This window comes from Ptiloglossa arizonensis, chromosome 1, assembly GCF_051014685.1.
Source record: "Ptiloglossa arizonensis isolate GNS036 chromosome 1, iyPtiAriz1_principal, whole genome shotgun sequence".
NCBI lineage: Eukaryota > Metazoa > Arthropoda > Insecta > Hymenoptera > Colletidae > Ptiloglossa > Ptiloglossa arizonensis.
This window is the reverse complement of record NC_135048.1, coordinates 21,655,026-21,668,104: the sequence shown is the minus strand read 5'-3', so window position 1 is coordinate 21,668,104 and position 13,079 is coordinate 21,655,026. Positions and strand designations below refer to the sequence as shown.

At 32.1% G+C, this 13,079-nt stretch overlaps 1 protein-coding gene and 1 long non-coding RNA gene across 2 annotated transcripts; both read right to left on the bottom strand.

Annotated features, from left to right (window-relative positions):
* Positions 1–1,177: 1,177 nt before the first annotated feature.
* On the bottom strand, positions 1,178–3,125 carry LOC143151210 (tRNA-uridine aminocarboxypropyltransferase 1). Its single transcript, XM_076320159.1, has 4 exons — positions 2,454–3,125; positions 2,248–2,388; positions 1,987–2,170; positions 1,178–1,842 (listed from the first exon to the last, which is right to left on the bottom strand). Exons 1-4 carry the CDS (start codon positions 2,682–2,684, stop codon positions 1,520–1,522), a joined length of 879 nt encoding a protein of 292 aa, XP_076176274.1. The 5' UTR covers positions 2,685–3,125; the 3' UTR covers positions 1,178–1,519.
* Positions 3,126–12,366: 9,241 nt separating this feature from the next.
* On the bottom strand, positions 12,367–12,926 carry LOC143153526 (uncharacterized). The gene is made up of 2 exons (XR_012993839.1): positions 12,639–12,926; positions 12,367–12,541 (listed from the first exon to the last, which is right to left on the bottom strand). It is a non-coding gene; the product is annotated as an uncharacterized LOC143153526 (long non-coding RNA).
* Positions 12,927–13,079: the final 153 nt, after the last annotated feature.

Here is a 13,079-nt window from a genome sequence, read left to right as displayed (position 1 = left end):
GTCATCTGTCTATGATTCTGTCGCGCCATAGTTTGATGGTGGAACGACATCCATAGTATTTGTTACGTTAGGCGGTAAGCCTGTTTACTGTGTTTAACATAGTTCGTATGCAGGCACCATATTAACAAATGCACTTAACAATATGTTTAAAGTTACAGTTACTCTAATAGCTTAATACAATTTTCCAAGGTCATCAAAATCGGCAAAATTGCTCCTACTGAACATAATTATTAAAATTTTCAAGTTCTATCTATTCTTAGACCATTATTTTGTAATAAATGTGTATTTTAAATTTTAAAGAAGAAATGATCATATAACACTTGGAATTTTCACATATTTTTCCTATAATTTAGGATCACATAAAAAGGATGGAAGTAAAGATGGGAAAATTTGAAAGCTACTCGTGTTATTTAAAATAAACTTATCGAAATATATCAAAGTTACATTCATATTCCTACGCTTCATTAAAATATTTACAGTTTTGTATATTCTTATGCATTACAAAATATACATATTATAGAGTAGAAGTCTGAGAAAATGTTCCAAGTTCCATCTGTGAAAATAGATGGATCTTATTGGTAGAATATGTTCCGAGACCAATGGGTTTTATAAAAACCACAAATGACATTTAAATATAGTTCCTAACATCACAGTTCTTAAATGAACAGATTGCTTAAAAACCATTGATATTTTACAAGATTGGTATTTTAGATAATGTAATATAGATTTCCATAGGACAAAATATCTATTCTACATTTTATTTGTGATCCTAATTGCCCATTAAAACAAGTGGTTCTTGTTATATTTAGTTTGGATTCTTATATATAATAGCGCTGAAATTTTTTCTAGCCTGAATCGAAAACGTTGAAAGTAACATAGAAATGGTAAGGAGACCGAGAGCCCCAGAACCTTGACATGGAAAAACATTTTATGCATTTATTTTCTATCTTGTTTGTGAGGAATATACATCATTGATTCAATATTTTTGTAACGTTATTAACGTGTGATAGTAAATCGTATATTAGAAAAAGATAAATGCCTAATACTGCTTACAATATAAGTAATTTTATACAAATGTACATTATGTTATGTGTTTGTTATGGATTTATATTACCTTTACAAAAAGCCTATATCATTTTTTAAACTAAAATTATGTACACATAAGACATATTTTAAAAGTCACATATAATTTCAAATATATAGCTCTGAAAGGATACTTCAATATTTTCAATAAAATTCAGTCCAAATATTTATGTGTGTACATCTATTTAAAAGTTATATATAATTATTGTCATGTAAATCATGTTATAAATAAATTTTTCTTATACATACTGATTAAAGAAATTAATTTAAGAAAAGTTAATAATTTATCACTTACACAAGTAGATTTGTTACATATTTTGTAACTTATTTTAAAGTTAAAACAAATATTACAGAAATAATCTTAACATCCATTCTTTTTTATTAATAGTAGTTATAAGAGATTAAAATTTTTTTAGAGCAGTTCATTATCACAGAATTATAATAATGGCCTTTTGTATGCCCATAACTTGTCATGATCATACATAGTATGAATTTTTTCATACATGTACTTAAAGAAATATAAAAGATTGTCATATTGACCTCTATACCTTTGATCTGTTTCAGGTAATTCTTCCTTAATTGATTTTACAATAAAATTTTCTGCATCAGCATATCCTTCTAATATGCCAAATGCACATGTATGTAGTTCTACTAAAAATTGATGAATTGCTTCAATTGTAGCTAAATACCATCGTGGACTTTTTTTTTGATGACGCCAGAATTGTGATATTCTCGATTTTAAGATGACACATTGTAAATCTGCAAATTAATATTACATACTGTTTTAAGTTTCTTTATTTCGATTCAATTTCTTTATATTACGAAAAATATGTGTATATTTTCAATATAGATATATGTTATGTTACTGATGACTAAACAATGTTAATTTACTTTCATATTTACCTCGTAATCTTTGATCTTTATAAATAGCTTTTGTTTGATGCCATGTGCTATCAATAAAAATAGCTCTTTTGATAGGAAATGTATTTTTTGTCCTATTAACGATTATTTTATTACCTTGTTTAATCTCTTTAACAAAGAGAGATTCAATCCTTATGCCAGTTTGGCTAGGAAAAATTAAGACAGTCTAAGGGATAATGTTATTCAGACTAAATTAATATCTTTAGACATAAAATGATTTAAAGGTTGTCATTGCCATCATACCTCTTCCTTATCTAATATTTCTGGAAAATCAGGATATGTAAAAATTCTCACATCATCTGGTGCCAGCACAGCTGCATGAATTGCTGTACTTTTTCCATCGATTTCACGTGCATGCTTAACAATGTCGATTTTAATTGGTAACTATGAACAAAAAGCTGTTTACTTGCATTCACGTAAAACATAAAAATTGGTTCAGTCAATTATACCTTTACTCTAGGGAAGTATTTTTCCGCGATGACCGGTAAACAACATGAGTAACAAAAGAATTTGCGTGATTTGTAACATCGGCTACATGTTTCTCTGCCTTCTATCGTATCTAAAACTTGGGCGTTAGTAATTTTTAAATGACGAAATGGCGCTTTATCGATTATACTTTGTTCTTTCTCCAAGTTTGAAAGTTTCTTTGTATAATCATTTATCATATCAAATTTCGCCATATTTTGAATAACATAAATGTCCCTGCTTAAACCTAAAATATATTTGCTACCCTTATCAATGTTTTACATAACGACAAAAATAAGAATCGTTGACAGGTAGGTTATCACTCATTCATATAATTGCACTCATGTTATTAGAAAATACAATCCCTCGTTGTATGGCGACCTTTTTAACAATATATAAACGCCCACCAGAGGGCTAAAAATCAAGATTGATTAGTACGCTTTAGATAAGATATAGGATATTTAATGGGAATGGAGTCGCAGATAATTTACAAAATAGAAATTTCATTTTACAGAAGTTGGTGTCACATGATCTGAAATATCGACAAAGTAAAATGTCAGTGATTCTAGAACGATCTCTTCATTCAAGAACGTTAATTCGGGGAACTATGTTGAACTGAATCACCGAAGTCGGTAAACGTAGAAACATTGCCAATGTGTAACTGTATCAAAAATATCAATCTCAGAAAATATACTAACAATTAGTTCCATTCATTCTCACAGATTGAACTCGGAACTATTTATTACTTATTTTAAATACAAGAAACTAAGAATATTTTAAACGTTACAGGCACCATAACAGCTTACTACAATTTTCTGAGTCCCATCCATTCTCGAAACCCAATTTTATAATATGTATCTAATACTTCAAACGATGCTTGATCAAACAATACTTGGAACTTTCATATTTTTTCCTACGACTCACAATTTAGTATCACATAAGGGGATTGGAAACAAAATAGGAAGAAAAGAAAGCTATTCGTGTTACTCGAAACAAATTTATCGAATTGTATCAAAGTTGCATTTACATTTTTCGTTTCGTTAAAATATTGAAAGCCCCATACACTTGCATGGGTTGCAAAAAAGGTTTTCTACGTTACAATGATAATCCGATGATCCGATAATTCGGATAATCCGGATAATCTATATTAAAGGTTTATATTTTGTCAGCTACATTCTAATATACGTCTCAACAGTTCCTATGCCGCCATCTAGCGCTTTGCGAACGAACTATTCCTCGACAAACTTGGGCGTTTTGCCGTAGATAGCGCCACCTGTGCTTTTCGGATTATTTAAATTTTGAACGAGTTAAATTATTTTTATGCTTTGTACTTCTGCACGCAATTATGAGTCAAAAATTAATTTATTATGCATAAATCATTTTTCTCATTATTTAATAGAAATTTATAATTTTTGACCCTAACATTGTAACAAGCTTTCTAAGTTCAATTATTAAAGTAAAATTTATTCTTCATTATTAAGGGAAAATTACATTTTGATATCTACATTACAAAACATGTTTTAAGTACAACTTATCTTAAAAGGTTTTGTTTTCTTAAAAAATAAGTATAAATTATTTATTGGACTTCATTCTTTATTGGATACACCGATTGAATAATTGTTTAATTCTTGTGATTTGGACAGTACACGTAGTCGTGTCACGAATTGGATAATGGAGTCAAAATATAATTAATCACTTTGTTAAACATAACATTTATTTTCGTGAGCACCTGCAGAAGAATCTATCGTGGAATTTCAAACTTGTCTATCCTCGTACAAAGAAACACAATTTTAACGAAAAAAATGTAATGTAAAAGTTGGAGATTTTACACGTTTTGTGCCTTCCATTGGAATAAAATAAATGTTAAATTAACGTGTTTAGTAAACAATTATTACTCTCCATGTTTTAAAATTTTAAGAAACATCTTAAAAACAAGCTTTCACTTCGAATCTCGATCAAAATAAATTTCTATAAGCAAATTAATCATTCATAATGCATATTGTAACATTAATATTCGGAACATGCAAAAAGGTTAATAACAATTGAGGAAATAAACAAACATTCGCCGAAACCGTTTGTCTCCGCAGATTTCGCAATATCTTGATGTTTATATACCATAATTATTAACAACCGTCGTAGCACCGTAGTTTAAACAATTATTAACAATGTCCTAGTCTAAATAATGGATTAAAACATTATTTCGTTGAAGTATTCTTTATTCGCGATGGAATTGTTGTCATTGAGGTCCAACCGACATTGTCAAGGCTACACATATCGATTATCGATTCACAAACGTTCATCGCGATGATTTTTCTATTTAGAAATGCGATTAATTGAATTTCGGCACTTTTAAGTAAAAAATACACTTTGTACGCGTATTGTGTAAATTATAAGAATTAAACAAATGTTAAATTAGTGTAGCAAATAGACAATTATTACTTTCCATGCTTTAAAAACTTCACGATGCACGTTTTTACTTCGAATCTCGATCAGAATCAACTTCTGTAAGTTTCTTAATTAATTGCAATACATAAATAAGATGCACATTGTTCGATCAATATTGGGAACGTGCAAAAATGTTTATAACAATCGCCTAGAGACATAAACATTCGCCAAAGTCATTCGCCTTCGCAGATTTCGCAATATCTTGATGTTTGTTTATCATAATTATTAACAACTGTTGTAGGACCATACTTTAGACAATTATTAACAATGTCTTAGTATAAATAATGGCTTAAAATATCATTTCGTTGAAATATTCTTTGTTCGCGAAGGAATTTTTCGCTGAGATCCAACTGACATTCTCAAGGCTACACGTATCGATTATCGATTCACAAGTATTTATCGCGATGATTTTTCTATCCAGAACAGCGATTAATTGAATTTTGGCACTTTTATGTAAAAAATACCACTTCTACGCGTATTGTGCAAATTATAAGAATTAAACAAATGTTAAATTAATGTATCTAATGAACAATTGTTACTTTCCATGCTTTAAAACTTTACGAAACACGTTTTAACATCGAGTCTCGATCAAAATCAATTTCTATAAGTTACTTAATCATTTGTAATACATAAATAAGATGCACATTGTTCGATTAATATTGGGAATATGCGTAAATGTTAATAACAATCGTGTGGATGGACAAACATTCACCGAAACCGTTTCCCTTTGCAGATTTCGTTGTATCTTGATGTTTATTTATCATAATTATTAACAACCGTCGTAGGAACATAGTTTAAACAATTATTAAGAATGTCCTAGTATAAATAATGGCCTAAAAGCAATCAATTTCTTGAAATATTCAGTTAGATCGAACAAAGACAATGGAAGAAACGGTAAGTCACCTTGGGGAGGGTATATAAGGAGCCCCCGGTTGTTTAAAATTTCATTGTTCCTGGAGCCTCCGAGGTGGACGGATCTCTTCGTTTTAGGTTCTTGGAAGGGGGACCCCCCACCTTGGTAACCGGTACTGGCCGCCGGTAGGCGGTGGTCAGTACTGGCGACCACTCTCTCAATCCTTTCTTTTGTTTTTAATTGTTTCTTTGTCTAATTCATTTCATTTGTTCTCTGATTTTAATTTCTACTTGTTTTTCCATGTTTATTTTTTTCCACTAACCAACTTCATTTCTATTTTCTATTATGCCTTGACTTTAGGTTTCTCTTAAGTTTCTCTTAGATACATTCTCTTAAATGTATCGGAAAACAAAGAACGAAGAACAAAGAGGACTGATGTATTGCATCCTCCACGGGACTGTTAATTCTAAGTATAGACTAAGTTAGTTTTAAGGTCGCCATGTACGAATATCTGTGATCTGCCGAGTAATTATCCAATCTTTAGCTTCTTTTTGCTCGCTTGCTCGTATCTCAGTCCGGCCACCACTGCTTCTTGTACAAGCAAGTGGCCGGCCGTGTAAGTAGTCCGAACGGTCTATCGCCGTCTCTTCCGGTGTGTCCGCTTCCAGAGGGGGCATGTTGCGAGCACAGGAGCAGGCATTTTTGCCGGTCCCTGCGAAAGCCTCCAAAATAAGACCCTCTCGTCGTAAAGATGGAGAAACGGGGCACTCCTCTAGGGGAGTGGTAGGCGTCGCTCGTTTTCTCTGGAATCGGAACCACGGAGGGGAAACGGGATAGACCTAGTAGGACCAACTGCACGGTTCGTGTCGCGTCTTTCTCAATTTTGCCTAATTTTTCCATAATGTAATTGCTCGGCAGAACTAAACGAGGAGATCGAAGGAACATCGATTCCTTCTATCTCTGGAGTTTAGTAATTTCGTTTGTACCGCGTATCGAGGGAGATCGATGGAACTTTGATTCCATCTATCTCTCTCCGGGTCTCCGCTCGCAGCAACCTCCACGTGGTGAGACCTGGTAATCGGTATTGCTCGCGACGAACAATACTTCTTCGTCGCGGGTAGTACCGAGCTAATTGGCTGCGAACTTAGATTAGTTCCTTAAGATTTAAACACAAATGTATCATTATAACGTGGAAAACTTTTTTTGCAACCCATGCAAGTGTATGGGGCTTTCAATATTTTAACGAAACGAAAAATGTAAATGCAACTTTGATGCAATTCGATAAATTTGTTTCGAGTAACACGAATAGCTTTCTTTTCTTCCTATTTTGTTTTCAATTCCTTTATGTGATACTAAATTGTGAGTCGAAGGAAAAAATATGAAAGTTCCAAGTATTGTTTGATCAAGCATCGTTTGAAATACTAGATACATATTATGAAATTGGGTTTCGAGAATAGATGGGGCTCAGAAAATTGTAGTAAGCTGTTATGGTGTCTGTAACGTTTAAAATATTCTTAGTTTCTTGTATTTAAAATAAGTAATAAATAGTTCCGAGTTCAATCTGTGAGAATGAATGGAACTAATTGTTAGTATATTTTCTGAGATTGATATTCTTGATACAGCTACACATTGGCAATGTTTCTACGTTTACCGACTTCGGTGATTCAGTTCAACATATAGTAGTTCCCGGAATCAACTTTCTGGAATGAAAAGGTCGCTCTAGAACCATTGCTCTTCTATGCAGTCGGTAATGCAGATTGCGTGACATTAACTCTTACAAGAGGAAAGGTTAATACTATATCTTGTGTGTACAACTTCCATAGAGTGTTAAATAAGACTATTGCGCATATACTTCGTGGTGTGACATACTTTCGTAATTTGTTGCGATCTGTTGTTGGTAGATATTCTTCCTAACATGTATTGTCGTCAGATGGCACGTCAGTATCGAATCATACGCGAAACTAGTTTTAATAAGTCGAATAATAACATATTAGAATGGTGTACATTTACTGTTGAAATTTTTAGAAATTTTAATTTTTTCATATTTGGTATACTTTAGACAAGTTACAGGGACATTTTATAAACCTCACAATCTATATCTATTTTAAACATTGTCGAAGAAATGGAAATATCCAATGTATCGATAAAGCTATAAAAAGCACTACGAGTCTTAATTAAAATACTAGTGGTTGACATTTCCAGTTTAAGTTCAAATAGACTAGTATGAATGTTGCCAAGGATGTAATATAGAAATTAGCTCTCTGTATTTTTCTTTTAATTAAAAATCTCTTCGTCTATGAAAGCAATCTCGCATTGGCGTTTGATGAAACGACACGCTTCAATTATTACTTTCATTTTTGAATAATTAGTCGATGAGCAAAACGTAGGTTGCGTGCTGTAGGTTGCTAAGAAAGAAACGAAGTGGGGTGTTATCTCTGTTCCCTTCTAATTTAGAATTTCTTTGGTCGGGACAATTAATCGAATTATTCTTGAATCTCTCGTTACGCTGTACTCCTTTGCAGAATAAAATTACTTAATTACTCTATCCGGTGTTAATGAAACAGAAAACGTTCGAGGAAATCGTAATAACTTGTATACTTTTTTTATGTAATAGTACCTACGTTTCACACGGAGTCATTCGTTTCTTTTTTTTGTAGAATCCGATTTAATTAATGATGCCTCGCAAAGTGCACAATTTTTTGTTCGTTAATGCATGACAAATGAATAAATTTAAAAGAAGAAGAAGATATTCTTTAAGTACTTTGAACACCAAACACAATAGAAATTTAAAGAATGTTATTATTGTTGTCTGCTATAATACAATATTTGAAAATACAATGGGGGTAGAATTAGAAAAACAAAAATTACTTATATACAATGATGAAGTTACGTACAATGTTTAACATATTTTTGTTTGTTCTTACGAAGATGTGTCATTGGTGGAGTAAAACAATCATAGATGTTACAATAATTTCCTTCTACACTTATGAATTTTATTTTTATATCGTTAGGCTATTAATTTGTAATTAGCATTATATGGTTAATATTATGTATTATGTATACCTACTGATGTTAGTTTAAAAATACATTGCAGTTCCCTGTGAAAATTCGACATTAGAATGCTAATAACCTTGATAGGGGACCGAGTCCTCCACGCGTTATGTACCTGTTACGCACTCGAACGCACGTTTTGTAGACAGATCTTTTCGTAGTTGCGTAAACTTCTTGGGCGCCGACCCCACAATCGTGATTCCTACCGTTTACATTACGTCGTAGCTCGCATCATCAACAGCGTGAATTTTGGTAGACTTTTAGCGTTCACGTCTCAGAGAACAAAATCTCCATCTGACTTCGTTATTAGATTTAGAAACTTCTCCACTGTTGGAGCTTTGTTAATCGATCATGGAGATACTTCTTAACTCTAGAAAATTTTAATGTATTTTTGTAACAATCTACTTTTCGTCGATTTGGGTCGAATTGGATGTGATTATTAATTAACGATAGAGTAATAAGTTCAGTAAAAATGAGGAAATTAAATTTTTATATTTATATTTCCTGTATTGCATTGATAATTATTTCTATTTTTTTAAGTATTGAACATTATGCTGTGATAATTAACTGAAATACTAGTAAATTAACATCATTCGATAGAAAAGTTATCGATTGAGCAATAAAGATGGTAGAAACATTAAACAAGAAATCAAAAACTAGTAACAAGCTATGTACGATTAATGTTACTTAAGTTTGTAAAAGTTTGTAACTTATTTTATTGCAAATTATGTTATATGCTATCCTTACTACGGTTACAATTGTCCAATGTAATGTTATCTTTGTATTTATTATTACGAAAATGATTAATTACTTTAGCAAATTTTATTGCTAAGAGGACAACTGCTCGATATGTTTCTTACATTTATAAAAATTAAATTTTTTTTTATTATAGGATGGATATAGTTTATTTGCAAAAACTTAATTTTGTTATATATATATTATTTTAGGTAAGTTTCTCAGAAGATCTACAAAAATGAATTAAAATTTTGAAAATGTTTAAATATTTATAAAACTTGTATTATTTGAAACAATCGTTATAATGCCCATATACTGAAAAATATTTAAATGTTAGAAAAGTTGAAGCATGATTTTCGTTGCGTTTTTCTTGTGTTCTGGAATTAAAATTTGAGGATGTTTCAAATAGAAATTCTGCACAAATTTAAGGTTAAGTAGTATTCTACAAAGCGAGCCATGCTCACAATTGTTCTCGTCCGATTTGATTACATCGATCGGTCCAACTTCACCCGAGTGACTGATGAGTGTCTATTGAATTTGACCGATGCCTTGAGTCGAGTATCAAACCTCAGTGTCGTATCCTCGACATAGACAGAGATCAATGAAGATCGTTAATTAAACTTCCAATTAAAATTTCGCAAAATTGTCCAGCCAATATGTACTATGTTAGAACTAGCTGAACTTCTCGTCAATAATCAGGATAGGAAGTATTATTTAAATATTATTATATATTTTTTATTTTATTTTCTAGGTCACAAATCTATAGGTCACTGTCAGTACTTGCACTTATAGGGTGAGGGATATCTCAGTTACTATAAATTCTATCGAAAATTTGCATAAAACAAAAAAGTTTCCAAATTTACTGATGAAAAATTTTTACTATATGCATCTTTTCTGCAAAAGCAAGAGAAAACAACATATAGCATATTTTATGATTTGATGTGACTTTAACAACTCTATCCCTGGACAAGAATGTTGCAATGCCCCGTAGCTTAGATTTCTTATTCTAACTTCCGTTGGAATATCTTATTGTTAAGATCTCCATATTTTATCACAATTTGACAGCAGTTAAATTTGCTTTAAAAACTAATAAAAACGAGGTGGAATTAAATTATTTGATATCCCCATAAAAAATTGTGTAACATATATGTTATTAAGACAAAAAGTATAAAATGCTCACATACTATAACAACAGACTTTTGCTAATGCGATTAACCCTCTATCGTATGGTGTGTTATATATATAACGAGTTTAAAGCGTCGTTAAAGAATCTACAGGTGTATGTCTCAGAGTAAAAAGAGTCCAAATAAACTCGAGTACGTAAACTTTTCATTTTTAAGATACATTCAGTTTGACTTGCAGCAGGCATTATGCTTTACTTAGTCAATTTAGTTTGACCGTATCCAAAATGTCAATAACTCTTCCCAATATTTGTTACGAATTAGTACTATTTAACACGTTTACTACCGCGAGTTACACGTGCGCAAAGTGTCGATTCTCGTGACAGACCAACGTCACGCACGCGTGACACCAATGAGTTTTTATTTTGCGTCCATATAAACAAATGATCTATAGACTAATGACACATATGTGCGGTGCACCGTTTATGAACATTCGGTTGATCTACTTAATACATTTTATTTGTAGAAAAACATGCACTACATTCGATAACATTTTCAAACCGAACGGTGGTAGTGAACGCGTTAATTGCTCTATTTTTTACAATCAAAACGATTCATTAAGTTATATTTGCAGAAAAATGACAAATTTTTAAAAATTATAATTTAAAAATGAAAGTGGCCGTATCTCAATTTTTATTCTATATATTATTTCATTTTATCCTTATTAGATTGTTTTCGAGGTTAGGTTCTTCACAGTTTAGATCTATACTTTGTACCAAATGTATGGTTATTCTTACTTCTGTACATTAATTTTATTTTTTTCCTATCAAGTGCATATATATACATATATATATATATATGTATATACTCGCAAGTCAACATGAAATCATTATAATGTTTACGTTAATTTCCCGACGGTAATTCAACGATGTAAATTGTGCCTACGCGATCGGTCTTTCGAAAACATCGACGGAAACGCGTGACACTTTCTGTCACAGGCAATGGCGAAGAAGAAATTCTCTCGCTTCGCCTCGAAATCGAACGAGGCAAATGATTGATCCCTTTTGTTACGAGGTTCTCTCGATAAAGTTCCATGGAAGAGTGCAAATAAAGCGTTTGGCGTGCTTGTGCGCGCGCGCGCGCGTCTCTACTCTATATTTTGATAGTTAATTAATTTGATTTTAAATTTAGCAGTACGGTCGTTCACGTCGAAAAAGTAATCGAAGATAGTTTGAGCGTTGAGTGTGCTCCCGGTTTTAGTTATCGACTAGAATGAACAAGTAACTGCAATACATACATACGTCATATCCTGTCTATCTCCAAGGGTCCTTGAACAAAAGTTCGTGTGATTCGATTAAAACTATCGCGCGAATTCCAGAGATCCTTTCACAATTTCCGGTACTACGTTCAGTTTCCACTTGCATTATCACATTTTTCTAGCTTCAACGCCTTAATACTCTCCCGAAGAAATTTTCCCTTCTATCGATTTGGTTGTTAGCAAATTGAATTTTATTTATTTTTAATCCAAACTGTACAATACGATTCCTTCGGACGTATCGCGATCGAAGCGCGAACTATAGAACATCCTACTTAACTTCCATGATTTTGAATCTTTTTCTTTGAGTAAAAGAAAATATTCTTCACAGATTTTAAGTTACTTGGAGATTCAATAAGTGTAATTAAATTAAAATATTACAATGTTTATGTGAATCTTAATAATTACATTATTTGTTATTTTATTTTTAGCATAAATGTTCATCCAAATGTAAACTAAGTAAAATGTGATTTTAAATGCTCTTAGCTACAACGTTTCTTTCATAACTCACTATGTTGGTTAGTGCCAAATGTTTGTAATGTTTTTTCACACCTAAAACAGGTGTAACGATATTCGTTCACAATTTCAGTAATTGTTGTCACGTTACAATATTAAAAATAACTTGAAAACAAAACGTACACCTACTTACCAGTATCCCTTGAGAGGTTAACGGTGGATAATCGGTTCTCGGCACCTTCATTTGACGTGTGACCCTTCGATGTCGGAGATGAAATCGATGGCCATACAGAATCATCCAATAACCTCGGGACATCATTCGAACAGCTGTGTTCCATGGGTAGTTTGACAAACGAATCCATGGGTTGATTACGCTTGATCAACTCGATCGAGATTGAGGGAAAAGCCATCGATAGAAATAAGTACCATGATCGCAATTTCTGTTTACAAGATACTTGGACGTAGCCAGGACAAGTGTCGATTAATCCAATCCCGCGACGACGAAAAATACAACCGCTAAAATAAAAACGATCATTCGTCTAGATAGGTCGTGCGTTACGAGTTTTCTTTGTCCCTCACCGTGGCGCTTCGATCGAGTTAAGAGTAACGTAATTCTTTATGCTTACCGTTACGA